The 19,000-nt window shown below is 44.9% G+C and overlaps 1 protein-coding gene across 1 annotated transcript; it reads left to right on the top strand.

Annotated features, from left to right (window-relative positions):
• Positions 1-52: 52 nt before the first annotated feature.
• Positions 53-18,010, top strand: LOC311077266 (hyccin 2-like; the record flags this gene model as incomplete). Its single annotated transcript, XM_084139102.1, is given in 10 exon segments — positions 53-105; positions 699-800; positions 897-991; positions 993-1,062; positions 2,159-2,239; positions 4,443-4,558; positions 4,695-4,790; positions 8,600-8,716; positions 17,366-17,453; positions 17,541-18,010. Coding segments are annotated over 10 exon segments (1,283 nt in total), but the record flags the coding sequence as incomplete, so codon positions are not given.
• Positions 18,011-19,000: the final 990 nt, after the last annotated feature.

The following is a 19,000-nucleotide window of genomic DNA, read 5'->3' on the forward strand; positions in this document are numbered from 1 at the left end:
TGGTGGAAAACATGCATCTAATCTGCAGTATTTCTCTGTGTGTCTCAGGTAGTGGTGATGGCTACAGATAGAGGGATAGTGGAAGACTGGCTCTCAGAGTTCAAGGTGAGTCAAGTAGCATCCAGTATTAAGGCCTGATGGTGTGTGTGTTTCCAGATAAACAGACTGCTGGTTCAGGAAGGATGCTGTGCCTTATTATCTCAATGCTTGAACACACACACAGATGAGAATAGTGCCATTCATTCAGGAGAATGCTGTAATGTTGGGGTTCTCAACATATTAATCAAATCTATTGTGATGTTCCTCCTTGCATAATCCCCCAAACATAACACATAAAGACCCGTAGAAACTGTGACCCTAAAATCTAAATTGTGAATTACCATGATGGTAAAAGCCAGTGAATATGCAAATTTTTTTTTTTTTTGACTTTCAGACCTTTAAATATTGGTATTTTTTATAGTTTCTCAAGTAGATGATGGTCAAGGCACCAGAAAAGTAGACGCTCTTGGATCTTATGGCTGTTGTGTTTAACAAAGGAGCGTTTTTTAAAAGTATTTTATTCCATTGTTCCGAGCTCTTTTATTTAAGCACATAGAATCTTGGGGCTAATACAGATTATTTAATAGCTACTAAACACTTCTTTAGATTTGTGTTGGTTTGTTTTTAATGATGCTGAATGCGTGTGTGTGCTCTGACAGGCCCTGTCGGAAGCGCAGCTCTCTGGTTATGCTGGGATCCTCCCCCAGAAGGATACGCTGGTACCTGCCCTCTACAGAGTCATTCAGGACCCTGACACTGAGGTGAGAAGAGAGAGATCACAACACACACACACACACACACACACACACCTTCTCCTCGTCTCCTCAGACTCCTGAGCATCATCTGTGTGTTCACAGCTGCTGGAGCCTGTGTGCCACCAACTCTTCGAGCTGTACCGCAGTTCAGAGGAGCGTCTGCGGCGCTTTACTCTGCAGTTCCTCCCCGAGCTGCTGGGTTTACCTGCGCCGACGCAGACACAGCAGCAGCTGCATAGAGGCTCTTCTGCTGGGCATTTACAACCTGGTGAGTGTGTGTGTGTGTGTGTGTGTGTGTGTGTGTGTGTGTGTGTGTGTGTGGTGAGCGCACTGGTGCCGTTGTACTGTGGCTGCCGTCGCATCATCCCAGTGGATGCTGGTTGAGGAGAGATTCCCTGATGTGATTGTAAAGCACTTTGGGTGTACAGTAGTACATATGAAAGCACTATATAAATGCCTCATTCATTTATTCATTCATTGGTTATCTCTAAAATCAGAGGGAAATGATAGGTGAATAACACTGATGTGGTTGTAAGCCTAAACTTGACATAAAAACTCTGAACTTCTCCCTCAAATCTGATTGTTGCTCCAGGGTCAACAAAGATGTTGATCATGTTCTGCGCTCCTCAAAGTTTCACGTCTCTACGACTTGCGGTTTGGTCTGCCGATCACTTTTAGGGCAGAATGTTGATCTTATCTAACATTTACTATAGTGTTTCAGCTATGCACTTGAACCCCGATAACGAAGGTTTGAGAGCATGTTATCCCGTCTCCCGCTAGCCCGATACCACAGTGCTACTGCCACAAGTATCTCCACAGATGAGCATCTCTCTTCAGCAAACTCCATTAAAGCTCAAGGCCTGTACATCCTGAAGCTCAGAAGCAGTCGGCTTCATTAGAAGAGGTGAACGCTGAACCCTCTCCAGTGCAGATGCTGTTGCAGTCTTTGACCTGTTGCTTTTCAGTGACGTGAACTCTGTTCAGTTTGCATATAGTGTGGGAATTTAAGATTGAATGGAACAGATCGGATAGCTATCTGATCACTAAGGCATCGTTCACACTGTGGCAATGGCGTAGCATTGGTAGAAATACGCCAAAAACAACAACAGCAGCAACCGTAACATGGAGGGGTTTGCAATACAGATGTTGTCTTATATAAATTTCACAACATGGGAATGCGTATCCGTTCATGCCATATAGCGGGATGAGAACTGAAAAGTAATATAGTAATAAAATTGGCTTTAGAACTCAAATCAGATCCTTAGATCCTTCAGTGTCCTTGAATAAAAGCACATCCCAAATGCATAACATGTACTGTAATATACCCTCAGTGTCACACATTGTTTATATTGTATGTTTTACAGGAAATTGTGGATAAAGACGGAAACAGCAAGCTGTTATCTTTCATGATCCCGTCCCTGTCCAAACCATCCATATATCACGAGGTAAACAACATGCACAATACGCACACAGCCTTCTGTTTTACTCCTGCTAAACTTATAAACTGAATTAATTTTCCTACCTTAAGCAACACAATAACACCCAAAACATTAGTTCTGCAGAATGAAAGTTCATTCCGCAACCTTTTTTCAACTTACTTTTTTGTAATTAATGTTTTTATTTTTTAGACATCCAAGTTAACACTTTGAACCTATGAACAACATCACAAACACACACAACATCCTCACGCCCATGTTTTCCCCTTCCCCCTAGATCACCCTGAAATTAGTAATATAGAAAAGTTTTGATTTTTTTGTATCAATTTTAGTACTAACCACCTTTTTTCCTTCCTGTCCAGAAAAAAAAACATACACCATTGTTTCAGTGTATGCATGTTCTAAGCATTTTTACACATTTTGTTATTTTTACCACTATGTGGTTCTGTTTCTAAACTTCTTGGGGACATTTTAAGGCATAGATGTCTCCCAGTTCAACACACTAAGAAGCTGATGATTTGAACCAGGTGTTTTAATTAGTGTGACATCTAAAACATGATGCTAGGACTGTAGTTGAGAAACACTGTTGTAAATATGCCCTGTGTCCCAATGTTAGGACTAACCCTACTGTTCATCCTAAACTGAATGTGAGATTAGAATAAGTGTCCCCCAAAGCATATGATGTTGAAACGAGTATGCCAAGTCCCCGGATGGTCTACTATTTAAGTGTGGATCCATGCTCACTATAGCAGCTAATATTGCCCACAACCCATTGCACTTTGGAGGAGGATTCAGTTCAGAACTACAAACACAAATAAAAATGTTTAAAAAACTACAAATCTGGTGGATGTGCGCGACATAAATAAATGCATAGATCCAGATGTGGGGGCAGTCGTGGCCTAAAGGTTGCGGGTTCGATCCTCAATGCCGGCAGGAACATGAAGGGGGGGCAGTGAATGAACAGTGCTTTCTGCCGCTCTCAGTTCCCACTACTGAGGTGTCCTTGAGCACCTAACCTTCACCTTAAATCTATGACTGGGTTTGGACAGTACTTTATTTTTAGGCAAAACGTTGAATGATGCAGTCTGAAGCTGGTATTGCGTCTACATGGTATGAATTGCATCATTTTATTCCTAGAAGTCATAGATGATGCAGTCATATCAAAGCTTACATCGCTCTGCTGAACATATAGCCCATATCAGCTCTAGAAATAACACAACAGGGGTGCAGAACTCTGCCCTGTAGAGTCTAGCTCCATCTCTGCTCCATCACTAATACCTGTAGTTCTCAAATAAGCTGAAGGACTTGGATCAGGTGTGTTTAATAAGGGCTGAAGCTGAACTCTTCAGGAACGGAGTTTTGCACCCGTCAGTCAGTGTCATGCTTTTACCGTGAGCGATGCTGTCGGGTTCTGTCACTTCGCTCTGGTTTATTCTTGTTTGGTGACACAGCTCTGACATTCCTTCGGTCTTGTCATTGTGAGCATGCAGTTCTGTCCGTACAGTCTTTCATCTGCATGGTGGGTTGTTGGTGTTGTGTGTGTGGAGTGTGGTGTTCAGATCCTGGCACTTGAGTCTAGTTTGGTGTCGGGGTTCGGACACTCATGCTCCGTGTGTTTGTCTTCTGTTGTGAGCGCTCGGGATGAACACTCACTCATTCTCTGTGCTCTCGTTGTGTGAGCGCTTTCTAGTTTGCTCAAGCCATACACTTTTCTGTCTGTGCACAGGGCTTGTCATTATTTATATGTGCCTGTCTACTGTCTTAACCCCACGCTTCTCGTTATCTGATTATTGGTTTATTTGCCACACCTGCCCTTCCTCCGCACCTGCTTTCTTTGCTCTATTCATTCTCTCTGTGTTCTCTGGCCTGTGCCAGTTTGGTGTCATACACTCTTTGTGCCCTGCACCATGAAGCCGTGTTGTGTCCCACTCCCAGCTGACCGCTCCCGTTTTCCCCCATTTGTTTTTGTTTTATATTTATTACGAATAAAAAGCCCATCAACTCTGCACCATTAAGTCGTGCGTCTGCTGAGGCCACATCACACAGCCTGATTGTACGAGACCTACCGTAGCTTTTCCTGAGATCTAAAGCTTTCGGTCTGAGGCGTAATGCTGTTTCGTCATATGACTGAGGTCTGAGGATGTCCTGAAATGTACACCGTGGTGTCCCTGATCTCTGTTTAGTGTAAATGTGTGTGTGTGTGTGTGTTTAGCCGTCTAGTCTGGGCTCCATGGGTCTGACTGAGGGAGCGCTCTGCCAGCATGACCTGATCAGGGTGATCTACAGTGGCCTGCACCCCCAGAGAGAGACTTTCACTGCCCAGAACAGGTCATTGTTGGATAAGTGTTTCTTCACAGTTCAGATGTTTCGAAAGGAAAGATATGTAAAGTGAACTAACAAATTTGTCAATAGTTTTCACTATTAATGTGTACAGGTGATTTTGTGTTATAATGTGTGTCTGCAGGTTTGAGGTGTTGTGTTTCCTGATGTTGTGCTATAACTCAGTGGTGGTCTACATGCCCCCCTCTTCACACCAGGCCGTCTGCAGAATGAGCTCACGGTGAGATCTCTTCTCCGCTCTTTGAGCAGACACTGACCCGTTATATCAGAAGCAGGCCGCCGCTGAGAACAGCTGTAACCGAGTTGACCGAACATGATTGCGGTTCTGACCTGAACAGACTTCCATTGCAGACGCAGCTCACGTCTGAGTCTGGTTACCGTCGGAGTGCGATTGGAAGCCCTGGCCTCAGCCGACCCTAGAGCTGTACCCGATTAGAGGGATGAACAGGGAGAAGGGCTGGCAATAGATTAACATTTTTAATCACGATTAGCCGCACACTTTTTGTGAAATTAAGCATACAACATTATTCTTGTTTAACACTATAACCAGCAAAGTAAACTATCAGATTGATGGATGATTCTCACAAAACTGTATTTTCTGCCAGTTTTCAAGGTGAATTTAGGTTTCTTTCCAAAAAAGGACACCTTGAGACTCCAAAAGGACACAGAATAACCAAATGATATAAGAGTCCATATAATTCATAAGTTTATGCACACCAAAGCACCCATGAACAAAAAAACTATTCAGTGTATAGTATATGTGTACAGTGCAACAGCACAGAGCTTGTTTAGATTTTAGACAAGTCCGAGTTGCGATACCGAACAAGACCACATGTTTACACATCAATATAACGGACTGACGCATGTTTACGACTTCTGTACGCCACTGCAATCGTCGTTACCTTTTTTTAATAGTTTTATTTTCAGTTAAAACAAAACATATACATAACATTACCATTGTTGTTTAACTGGTGTGTGGTTTAACTGGTGTGGTGTGTAACTGGTGTGGTGTGTAACTGGTGTGGTGTGTAACTGGTGTGTTGTGTAACTGGTGTGGTGTGTAACTGGTGTGTTGTGTAATTGGTGTGTAACTGGTGTGTTGTGTAACTGGTGTGTTGTGTAACTGGTGTGTGGTGTGTAACTGGTGTGGTGTGTAACTGGTGTGGTGTGTAACTGGTGTGTTGTGTAACTGGTGTGGTGTGTAACTGGTGTGATGTGTAACTGGTGTGTTGTGTAATTGGTGTGTAACTGGTGTGTTGTGTAACTGGTGTGTTGTGTTTAACTGGTGTGTTGTGTTTAACTGGTGTGTTGTGTTTAACTGGTGTGTTGTGTAACTGGTGTGTTGTGTAACTGGTGTGTTGTGTAACTGCTGTGGTGTGTAACTGGTGTGGTGTGTAACGGGTGTGTTGTGTAACTGGTGTGTAATGGGTGTGGTGTGACTGGTGTGGTGTGTAACTGGTGTGTAATGGGTGTGGTGTGTAACTGGTGTGTTGTGTAACTGGTGTGTTGTGTAACTGGTGTGTTGTGTAACTGGTGTGATGTGTAACTGGTGTGTTGTGTAATTGGTGTGTAACTGGTGTGTTGTGTAACTGGTGTGTTGTGTAACTGGTGTGTGGTGTAACTGGTGTGTGGTGTAACTGGTGTGTTGTGTTTAACTGGTGTGTTGTGTAACTGGTGTGTTGTGTTTAACTGGTGTGTTGTGTAACTGGTGTGTTGTGTTTAACTGGTGTGTTGTGTAACTGGTGTGTTGTGTAACTGGTGTGTTGTGTAACTGGTGTGTTGTGTAACTGGTGTGTTGTGTAACTGGTGTGATGTGTAACTGGTGTGTTGTGTAATTGGTGTGTAACTGGTGTGTTGTGTAACTGGTGTGTGGTGTAACTGGTGTGTGGTGTAACTGGTGTGTTGTGTTTAACTGGTGTGTTGTGTAACTGGTGTGTTGTGTTTAACTGGTGTGTTGTGTAACTGGTGTGTTGTGTAACTGGTGTGTTGTGTAACTGGTGTGTTGTGTAACTGCTGTGGTGTGTAACTGGTGTGTAACGGGTGTGTTGTGTAACGTGTGTGTTGTGTAACTGGTGTGTGATGTGTAACTGGTGTGTGATGTGTAACTGGTGTGTGATGTGTAACTGGTGTGGTGTGTAACTGGTGTGATGTGTAACGGGTGTGGTGTGTAACTGGTGTGTAACTGGTGTGGTGTGTAACTGGTGTGTAACGGGTGTGTAACGGATGTGGTGTGTAACTGGTGTGTAACGGATGTGGTGTGTAACGGATGTGGTGTGTAACGGATGTGGTGTGTAACTGGTGTGGTGTGTAACTGGTGTGTAACGGGTGTGTAACGGATGTGGTGTGTAACTGGTGTGATGTGTAACGGTTGTGGTGTGTAACTGGTGTGGTGTGTAACTGGTGTGTAACGGGTGTGTAACGGATGTGGTGTGTAACTGGTGTGTAACTGGTGTGGTGTGTAACTGGTGTGTAACGGATGTGGTGTGTAACTGGTGTGTAACGGATGTGGTGTGTAACTGGTGTGTTGTGTAATTGGTGTGTAACTGGTGTGTTGTGTAACTGGTGTGTGGTGTAACTGGTGTGTGGTGTAACTGGTGTGTGGTGTAACTGGTGTGTTGTGTTTAACTGGTGTGTTGTGTAACTGGTGTGTTGTGTTTAACTGGTGTGTTGTGTAACTGGTGTGTTGTGTAACTGGTGTGTTGTGTAACTGCTGTGGTGTGTAACTGGTGTGTAACGGGTGTGTTGTGTAACGTGTGTGTTGTGTAACTGGTGTGTGATGTGTAACTGGTGTGTGATGTGTAACTGGTGTGTGATGTGTAACTGGTGTGGTGTGTAACTGGTGTGATGTGTAACGGGTGTGGTGTGTAACTGGTGTGTAACTGGTGTGGTGTGTAACTGGTGTGTAACGGGTGTGTAACGGATGTGGTGTGTAACTGGTGTGTAACGGATGTGGTGTGTAACGGATGTGGTGTGTAACGGATGTGGTGTGTAACTGGTGTGTAACTGGTGTGGTGTGTAACTGGTGTGGTGTGTAACTGGTGTGTAACGGGTGTGTAACGGATGTGGTGTGTAACTGGTGTGATGTGTAACGGGTGTGGTGTGTAACTGGTGTGTAACGGTTGTGGTGTGTAACTGGTGTGGTGTGTAACGGGTGTGTAACGGATGTGGTGTGTAACTGGTGTGTAACGGATGTGGTGTGTAACTGGTGTGTAACTGGTGTGGTGTGTAACTGGTGTGATGTGTAACGGGTGTGGTGTGTAACTGGTGTGTAACGGTTGTGGTGTGTAACTGGTGTGGTGTGTAACGGGTGTGTAACGGATGTGGTGTGTAACTGGTGTGTAACGGATGTGGTGTGTAACTGGTGTGTAACGGGTGTGGTGTGTAACTGGTGTGTAACGGTTGTGGTGTGTAACTGGTGTGGTGTGTAACGGGTGTGTAACGGATGTGGTGTGTAACTGGTGTGTAACGGATGTGGTGTGTAACTGGTGTGTAACGGATGTGGTGTGTAACTGGTGTGTAACGGATGTGGTGTGTAACTGGTGTGTAACTGGTGTGGTGTGTAACTGGTGTGTAACGGGTGTGTAACGGATGTGGTGTGTAACTGGTGTGATGTGTAACGGGTGTGGTGTGTAACTGGTGTGTAACGGTTGTGGTGTGTAACTGGTGTGGTGTGTAACGGGTGTGTAACGGGTGTGTAACGGATGTGGTGTGTAACTGGTGTGTAACTGGTGTGGTGTGTAACTGGTGTGTAACGGATGTGGTGTGTAACTGGTGTGTAACGGATGTGGTGTGTAACTGGTGTGATGTGTAACGGATGTGGTGTGTAACGGATGTGGTGTGTAACGGATGTGGTGTGTAACGGATGTGGTGTGTAACTGGTGTGTAACTGGTGTGGTGTGTAACTGGTGTGTAACGGGTGTGTAACGGATGTGGTGTGTAACTGGTGTGATGTGTAACGGATGTGGTGTGTAACTGGTGTGTAACGGGTGTGTTGTGTAACTGGTGAGTAACGTGTGTGTGATGTGACAGGCTGTGCGTGTGCGGGTTCCCTCGGCAGCAGCTGAAGGCGTGGACGGCCCCCTGCGTGCGTGTGCTGCTGGACCCAGAGTTCATGGTGCAGATGCTGACTGCGGTCTATCATGCCATGTGAGTGTGAATACGTCTCATTCCTTCCAGCCTCAGTTTAGCGCTGTTGGATCACTAACGGTTCCCTTTCGAAAGGGAACTCGCACTGCAGCGATGACGCTTTGGGGAACGCCTCCGTGTGAACCGGTGTCTGAAACGCTTATCCAATCACTGCAATCTTATTGGCCGGCGACAGCCTATGACGTCACTGCTAGTGCGACCCGGAAGTATATAAGGGGCGCCTAGAGAACATGTCAACATCTTTTCGTCTTCATGGACTGTTTTGTATGTACGCTTCAACCTGAAAACTTCAAAAAGGTAATCATGGCTTGTGAAAAACACTTCATGAAGTGTGTGGATCCGTGTAAGATATTTGACACCTGATGACACACACAACTTGTGCGTTCACTGTTTGGGCTCAGCATGCACGATCAGTTCTTTTTTTTTTTAATGATTAACAGTTTATTGTTTTTTCAAAACATTTAACACACACAACAAAATAGAATAAAAGGAAGACATAACGCGACCATAGACAAAAACTATACTAAGAGTACATATTAAAGAAAACAAATTAAAATAAATTAAATAAAAAAAAAACAGATGACAGTGATGCACAGAGCCCTTGAGTTTACAATCTTTCCTATATGTAGGTACAGTATTGTAACAAAAAGTGTCCGTCAATCATGTTTTCTAGTTAAATATTATGTTTATGAGCCAGAACGCCATTAAACGCCCAAAGTGTACGAATGATACTTCCCCCATTTCAGGTTATACTCCTCCACTTTATCAAGCAACCTGTAGGTCAGTTGTTCAAGGGCAGACCCAGAGCAGCGTGCCACAAATCCAGTGCAGGTGCAGAGGGGGCTTTCCATTCTTTGACCAGAAGTTTCCGGCCTAACATAAGGACAGTCTGGGTCCAGTTAGAGAGTGGAGGGGTCAGATCACTTAATGCAGAGGGGTCCCCCAAAATAAACAAACTAGGGGTGAACGGGATATTCTGGTCGACAATTTTCTCTACGACTTGATGTAGGGAAGACCAAAAATATAACAATATATTATATTAGACAATATATTAGAGTCCGAGGCCGTAAGGATCATTGCGTAGTAAGCAGAGGCTTCATGGCCGCGCCCATAAATTGTTAGGACCTTCTCTAATATGTCACCGCTTGGTAGAACTAATGAATGGGAGCCGAAGACCTGCACCAGGAGGTGTCTTAACTGAAAATACTTCCATTGTTGATTACGTGGTAAGTCAAATTCCTGTCTAAGTGCCTCAAAAGATTTTAATGTCCCATCTTGGTACAGGTCTCCAAGCACCCTAATCCCTTTTTGCAACCAGAGCGTCCAAAGGAAGGGAGATTTATTTATACAGAGCTTGGGATTTTGCCAGATCCCGGCAGACTGGTGCAGATACGGAAATTTAAAGATCTTAGCTACTCTCTTCCAGACCCACTGAATGTGGGACAAAATGGGATGTGACAGGTTCTGTTGGGCTAATTTAGCTATGATGTATGCTATGGGTGTGAGAGGGGAGGACACCACGCTTTCGAGGTGAAACCACGGGGGGGCTCTCTCAGGGGGTAAAGACCACCGTGCCATATGCCTAAAGGTGAACGCATAATGGTAAAAGAGCAAGTTGGGCACACCTAATCCTCCTCTGTCCAGTGGCCTCTGCAGTTTACACAGGTTCATCCTGGGACGTTTGTTATTCCATAAAAAATTATTACAAAGTTGATCAAATTGTTTGAAATAGCTCAAAGGAATTTGGACTGGGAGAGCCTGTAGCAAGTAGTTGAATTTCGGAGCACAAATCATTTTAATGATGTTTACCTTGCCCCACATAGAGAGATACAATGGAGACCACCGCTCTATATCAGCCCGCAGTTTGTCCAGTAGGGGGTCAAAATTTGTTTTGATCAGATCCGTCAATTTGGGGGGGAATGTTAACCCGAGATGTTTAATGCCTTTCTTAGGCCAGGCAAAGGTGCCTGACTGGAAGAGGGATTTGGGACAATATGGTGTGAGAGGAAGAGCCTCAGATTTTGTCCAGTTGACTTTATAACCCGAAATGGATGAGAACTTGTCAATAATTTTTAGCGATGCAAGAGAATGTTCGGGATCTGTGACAAATAAAAGGATATCATCTGCATACATCATCAATTTATGACATTTGTCACCAATTTGTATGCCTGGAAATGCAGGTTCTCTACGTATAGCAACTGCTAGCGGTTCAAGCGCAACTGCAAAAAGTAGAGGAGAGAGAGGGTCTCCCTGCCTCGTGCCTCTTTCCAGTTCAAATGGGAGGGAGATGATACCGTTCGTAAGCACTGACGCTGAGGGGTGAGTGTATATCAGCCTAATCCAAGCTATGAACTTTTTGCCGAAGCCGAAACATTCCAGGGTGGAGAGCAAATATTGCCACTCCACCCTGTCAAACGCCTTTTCGGCGTCCAGCAAGATAGCAGCCATGGGAGAGGTGTTATCCTGAGTGGCCCACATAATATCAATAAGTCTTCTGATGTTGTCTGCCGAGGAACGCGAACGTATAAAGCCGACCTTGTCAGGATGGATCAAGGAGGTTATTACCTTGTCCAGACGGTTAGCTAAAATTTTAGATAGTATTTTACTGTCACAGGAAGTCAAACTAATAGGTCTAAAAATTTTACAGTCTAAAGGGTCTTTTCCTTCCTTCAAGATAAGGGTGATAATGGCCTCAGATAATGAGGGAGGGAGTTTACCCTTCTCGAGAGCTTCATTATAGGTGTCTAGGAGTAATGGTGCAAGTTCCTCAGCATAAGCTTTATAAAATTCGGCTGTAAAGCCATCTAAGCCTGGTGCTTTACTTGAAGGAAGGTGTTTAATAACGTCACTTATCTCCTCAATAGTAACAGGTGATTCAAGACGTTCAAGCTGGTCCTCTGACAACACCGGCAGATCAAGAGTTGACAGAAAAGACGTAATGTCTTCCCCGTCCCGCCTCGACTCCGAAGTGTAAAGTTTTATATAAAAGTCTCTAAAAGCTGAATTAATCTCCTTGGTATCAGTCAGGACAGACCCTTTGTCCCTCCTAATAGCAGGAATAGTACTCATTGCTTCTTTTTGTTTAATGTACCTGGCAAGTAGTCTACCAGCCTTGTATTTCAAAGTATTTCTGCCTTGCCCGAAATAGAGAGAATTCTGCCCTCTGGGTCATAATTGAATTAAACTCATACTTTAGTCTGGTCAACCTGGTGAGATTTTCAGAGGACATATATTTTTTTAAAGTTTTATTCTGCAGTTATGATCTGCTTTTCAAGCTCCTGGAGCTTAGCATTGTTTTCCTTCTTCCTGAATGACGCGTATTGAATTATGTGGCCTCTCAAAAAGGCTTTCAAAGCCTCCCATGCTACCCCTGCTGACGGAGCCGTTGGGAGATTGGTCTCAATATAGAGGTTAATTTGTGATCTAAGTGATGCCTTAAAAGTCTCATCTAATAAAAGGCTAGCGTTTAATCTCCATCTAGTTGACCTAGCTGGCTTATTAAAAGACAGAATATGGAGAAATATTGGACTATGGTCTGAAATAATTATATTACCAATGTCGCTCGCTCCCATAGCTGATACCAGCGAATGAGACACCAAAAAAAAATCTATTTTGGAAAACGAACTATGTGGTGAAGAGAAGAATGTAAAATCTCTTGATGATGATGGGTTTTGTAGCCGCCAAATGTCTACTAGACCCGATGCTTTGGACATATCTTTGAGCACTGCGTGTGCCCTAGTAGTACGGGCCGACGGAGAACTACGGTCTAGTATAGGGTCCATTACCTCATTAAAATCACCCCCCATGATAATTGGATAGTCCCCCAAAGCATTCAGTTTTTTCTCGAGTAACCCAAAAAATGCCAGATCGTCTCTATTTGAAGCGTACACATTCGCTAGTATGATACTATTCCCCTGAATCTCACACAGCATCAACAGCATTCTCCCTGCCTCATCTGCACTCTCTTTTAAGCATTTAAATTGTAGTCGCTTGTTAACTAGAGTAGCCACTCCTCTGCTCTTACTACTGCAGCAGGCAGCCGCCACAAAGCCCACCCAATCACCCCGAAGCTTTTGAGATTCTTGTGGTATTAAATGGGTCTCCTGCATAAATACTACATCACATTTTTTAGATCTAATGAAAGTTAACACCGTCCTCTTCTTCACCATGTTATGGAGGCCTCTGACGTTCCAGCTCATAAGCTTTAAACCTTTTGTACTACTAGCTGAAATAATGTAAAATGAGTGTTATACAAGTTTTGCTGTACCTTCCAGAATGACTCATTTATGAGTAACATCACTAAATAATAAGAGACAAAAAACTCGTTAAATTTAAACATACACATAACAAAAGCAACGAAAATGCATCTGAGAAGCCAGACGCTTACACTAATCTCAGTTTGGTCCGTGACTCACTAACTTGAAGCCGCTATGACCGTGCCCCACCCACCCCACCCCTGTTAACCTGCCCAAAGGTCACCCAACCTCCTACCTGCCCGACACGGACGTAAACATGAACATTATAGTAACAAAGAGGAAGATATTTCAAACTTAGGCAATGAATTACACATTAACAGAAGTTTGCATAAAGAAAATAACCAATTGTGTGACTCAAGTTGCCATATGCATAAACCAGAATGAGCGAACATTGTAAGGACATGACGTCTCACCTATAAAATCTCACTTTACACCGAGAAATAAGCAGCGATGTTGCCTTGGACCATATAGCGATTTTACTAACCTCCAGGCGAGTCCTCTCTTGATTGGAACGAGTGAAAAAAAAAAAAAAAAAAAAAAAAAAAAAAAAAAAAATATATATATATATATATATATATATATATATATATATATATATATATATATATATATATATATATATAATAAAAATAAATAAATAAATAAAAATACTAAGAACTAATCAACAGAGACATCCTCTGAATACCCCAACAGAAACAGAATCCAACGACCCACCACACGACCATAGTCCGCAAAGGATCGATAATATTCTTCGTATGTCCAGATAAAATTGTTAATTTATCGTAAAAAAAAAACAGAAAAGAAAAAACTCGCCATTAGTCCATAGCCTGTAAACCTCCAGTAGTATTATCCGCTTGTGCTTCGACAAAAACAAATAAAAAGAAAAGTCTGTTTGACAGTCAGAACCAAAACTTTACCTCGTACACTCCGGGGCCGATGGTAGACCAACAGAAAAAAAGAATACGCACGGGCCAGCCCCTCACAATTTAAGGCTGTGATAAAGTGGCGCTGCATACCATTAATTCAAAACGCAGTAACGCCAAGTTATCAAAGGGAATGAATGTAAGCCAAGGCCTTTTTATGGTCATCAAATCGGCGGGGGCCCTGCGCTGATCTCACGGTGAACACTGCCGGGTAGTCAAGAGAAAATTTTGTGCGTTTTTCATGGAGCATCTTCTTACACTCGTTGAACTTTATGCGCTTCTCATTAACCAACTTGGAATAGTCGGTGAAGACCATTATACGATGCTCCTTCCAAGTAACTTTACCCATCTTTCGTGCAGCCTCCGAGATGCGGTTTCTGTCCTGAAATCTGAGAAATCTGGCGATGATGGGTCTTGCTGGCGAGGGATGTTCAGGACCTGAGCTCTTGCGCAATCCTCCAATCCTGTGCGCTCTGTCGATTTCCAGTCCCCCGGGGAAGGCGAGGTTCAGGATCTCCGGTAAAATTTTTATGAGGAATGACATGGTATCTCCGTCCTCGCTACCCTCTGGAAACCCGATGAACCGTAAATTATTCCTTCGCTCCCGATTTTCAATATCGTCCAGTTTTTGGCGGAGGGCTTCCACCTCTGTAACTGTGGCTGGAGGGTTAGCCTGCTGTCTCTCATTAGCCTCCTCGAGAAAGCCCAAACGGCTCTCGACTTGAGAAATGCAGCTTGTAATTTCAGCTAGTTTGCTATCTGTTGCACTTGTTGTAACCCAGATAGCCTCCAGCTTCTTGTCGTGGGCGTCTGACTTTTCCAGGATTAATGCAGTGAGTTTAGCAAATTCTTTGGCTACATTACCGGGGATGGTGCTAGCGTCCGGTTCGTCGGCGCCGGGCTCGTCATGAGGCTGCGTTTTCTTCAGGTTAGCTTGGCTAGCATTAGCCACTTCGTTAGCCTTCGCTAACCACGTGACTCCATGCACGATCAGTTCTTGAGGGATCTGCTTGTGCCAACTATGAGTTTTCAGCCTATGACGTCACTGCTATAAAGCTCCAGCTCCTGTGAGCCTTCCATTCCTGCCCGATTTACACAATGAGATCGAAAAGGCATGGAAGAACCTGTATTCAGCGCGCATTCATCACCATCAGTGCACAAACTATGGTGATGTTGAGGGGATGCACGAACACGGGCATGTGTCGATGCCCCAATTGACGAGATGTTCGAGAACATCGATGTTCAAGCCATAAAAAGAGAAAGTCGCGCTTAAATGGCAGGGCATACGCAGCGGCGGGTCTGGCTGGTGATGCCCTGCACACAATGGCAGTTTTGCCAGGCTGATCTGCAGTCAGATTTGGACCGCATAACACTGTGGTCCGAATCTGCACTTCCTCACCCGAAGCGCTTCTTGCATCAGCCCTGAGGCTGGACCTGCGAGGAGTTATTCCTTCAATTTGGGAACCCGTCTGTGGGTCTGGCGTCTGGTGTGGTGGCGTCTCTTTCGAGCTCTTATGGTGATAGGCCTCCATTTGTGAATGTCGTTTATGCCATCACTCTATGGGCAGCAGGTTGAGCTCTGTAGGTCTCCTCCCTTTATGAGAGTTTTAGTAAGGTTGAACAGTAGACCACAGTTCCCTGTTAGTGTTAGGTAGGGTTTTTATAGAATATTGAAATTAGGGCCCTGAAGTTCCCATATATAGGTATGTTATGCATACCCTTCCCATAGCATACCCCCTCCTCTTATGTTAGAGTCGACAGGCTTATGTAGTGGGTAGTGCCAATCTATAGTAGTGAACAGGTTGGCTTTATTACATGGAAAATTCTCTAGCTAGGCTTCCGTTCATCTGAGCATCAAACAGATATTTCTGTGTGAGATGGCTTCTTCCCTAGCGGGAGTTATTCTACCGAGGACCGCTCTGTCAAGCTACAGATAGAACTACAAAGTCAAGTGTTGGCCCTCATGGGGCCACCTTTATTGCCACCTTATACTAGAGCAGCAGGTCTCCTCTCACTTTGAGAGTCGTTTTGAGATTATAGCTCTTCAGTCATATAATATTCGTGTGTCGCTGATGCCTGTGACATTCGAAGCTGTAGGCCTTACAGTAGGCCTCCTCGATAGTCCGGTAGCGCAAGACTGTACTCCCCTTACTTTAAAGGGTCGATAGCACTTCTGCTGAGTACACTGTCTTTTGGCAATATAAACCCTAGAGCTGGAGGCACTCCCCTTATTAGGGCTCCTTTAGAGTGCCCAGCCTCCACAGGGCTTTGAAGCACTGTGTAGATCCAGGATCGTGTAGAGTTGCTCCCCTCGTTTGCAAGGGTTAGAAAGCACTGTGCCGAGTTCTACTCTCCAGAATGCCCGTCTCTATGATCTGTGAGCGATTACTGCCACTATCTGCATTCCTCCCTACCGGATGCCTCCATTAGTGAGGCAAATAATGTTAGAGACTCTGTTTAGGAAACAGACGGGTTGTTGGCAAGACTAGGTCAGTAAAATAGACCAGGTCAGCCTCCCTGGTGGCAGTTAAGCTAGGGGTTGTGTCCCCTTCAGAAAGAGACTGGACGGGACTCCTTTCGGACCCCCTGGCCATATTCCCTTAAAGGAACCCATTCCACGGAATCTGTTGGTTCCAAGCCTTTGGGCGGCCTTTGTAGGCCTTCATTGTCTCGGATGCCTCTTTTGAGGCATATAGCTTGGGCAGTGGCATACAGTCACTGTCCTGTATGTGACCCGAAGTGGGAAATGTTTTTTTCCAGGAGAACAGGGAACGAGATACTGCGTCTTTCGCCATGCTGAGGGGATGCCTGCACAGTCCCTTCAGACGATAATTTGTTGACATGTTCTCTAGGCGCCCCTTATATACTTCTGGGTCGCACTAGTAGTGACGTCATAGGCTGTCGCCGTCCAATAGGATTGCCGTGATTAGATAAGCGTTTCAGACACCGGTTCACGCGGAGGCATTCCCCAAAGCGTCATCGACGCAGTGTCTCGTTCCCTGTTCTCAGGGAACAGAGGTTACAGTCATAACCTAGACGTTTACCTCCATATTTATGATTATACTTAAATACAAGACAAAAAATACTGGACTACAATGAAAATGTAATGAACACTGAGAATATTGGGTACTAGATATTACTAAAAACTCAACAGTGTTTCAATGCATTACAGTTATGAGAATGTTTTGGGGTTTTTTTCACTCAAGGCACCAATCCTGTAGTGATCACATCAAATGTCAGCAGCTAATAAATACAACCATCATGAAATTACGCAGATATATACAGGGTGTCTAGATTAAACTCTTCTAAATTTATTCTAAGGGAATCTCATGAATGAATTTACCTTTTTTACTTGTCCCGGTCCGCATCAGCCCATATTTATTCCTCTGTCTTGGGTGGAAAGAGTGTGTGATCAGTCTTGCTCTGGTGTTTCACTGGTGTGTTTGTGTATGAACGTGTGTGTGTGGCAGATATAACGGGGAGTGGGATGCTGGGAGAGAGGCTCTGGATGATATCCTGTACAGAGCTCAGCTGGAGCTGTATTCTGAGCCGCTGCTGGTACGACTCAAACACACCTGTGTTGTTCCTGTCTGAGGATTATTCTCTCTGCTGCGACTGAAGCTCTGTCTGTACTGTGACGTTTAGCTGGGCACTGCCATGAAGAGCTCTCTGCCGGACAGCAAACCAGACGCATCCCAGGGGAAGAAGATCCTGCAGGTGGAGGAGACTCCCACCATCAGCCGAATCTCCCACTGCACCATCACAGCGGCATCCATCCGCAGACTGCGCTGGAAGAGAGAGGGTACGCGCACACACACACACACACACACACACACACACACACACACACACACACACACACACACACACACACACACACACACACACACACACACACTCCCACCATCAGCCGAATCTCCCACTGCACCATCACAGCGGCATCCATCCGCAGACTGCGCTGGAAGAGAGAGGGTACGCACACACACACACACACACACACACACACACACACACACACACACACACACACACACTCCCACCATCAGCCGAATCTCCCACTGCACCATCACAGCGGCATCCATCCGCAGACCGCAGACTGCGTTGGAAGAGAGAGGGTACGCTCACACACACACACACACACACACACACACACACGCATGTCTGGTTTACTATCTTTGTGGGGACTCTCCATAGACTTAATGGTTTTTATACTGTACAAACAGTATATTCTATCTCCTTACACTAACCCTACCCCTAAACCTACCCATCACAGGAGACATTCTGCATTTTTACATTTCCAAAAAAACCTCATTCTGTATGATTTATAAGCTTGTTTACCCATGGGGACCTCTATTTAGGTCCCCACTGTGACACGAGTCCCCATGAGTCTGTGTGCATTCAGGTTGAAGTCCCCACCGGGATAGAAAAACAGGTACACACACACACACACACACACACACACACACACACACACTCCCACCATCAGCCGAATCTCCCACTGCACCATCACAGCGGCATCCATCCGCAGACTGCGCTGGAAGAGAGAGGGTACGCTCACACACACACACACACACACACACACACACACTCCCACCATCAGCCGAATCTCCCACTGCACCATCACAGCGGCATCCATCCGCAGACTGCGCTGGAAGAGAGAGGGTACGCTCACACACACACACACACACACACACACATACTCCCACCATCAGCCGAATCTCCCACTGCACCATCACAGCGGCATCCATCCGCAGACTGCGCTGGAAGAGAGAGGGTACGCTCACACACACACACACACACACACACACACACTCCCACCATCAGCCGAATCTCCCACTGCACCATCACAGCGGCATCCATCCGCAGACTGCACTGGAAGAGAGAGGGTACGCTCACACACACGCCTAACCGGATCTCACAAACACTGACCGAATCCTCCTGGATCACAGCTACACTACTTTTCCTTGTTTCAGAAGATCTTAAAGGGGGGGGATCTCAAATTAAACATCATATTTTATCATTTTTCATGAGATCCACTTATAATGGGACTATTAAAGGGGCTATTAATTATAACGAGTCTCTGATAAACTCGTGCTGTGTGATTG

This window comes from Abramis brama, assembly GCF_963993115.1.
Source record: "Abramis brama genome assembly, contig: SCAFFOLD_162, whole genome shotgun sequence".
In the NCBI taxonomy this organism is placed as follows: domain Eukaryota; kingdom Metazoa; phylum Chordata; class Actinopteri; order Cypriniformes; family Leuciscidae; genus Abramis; species Abramis brama.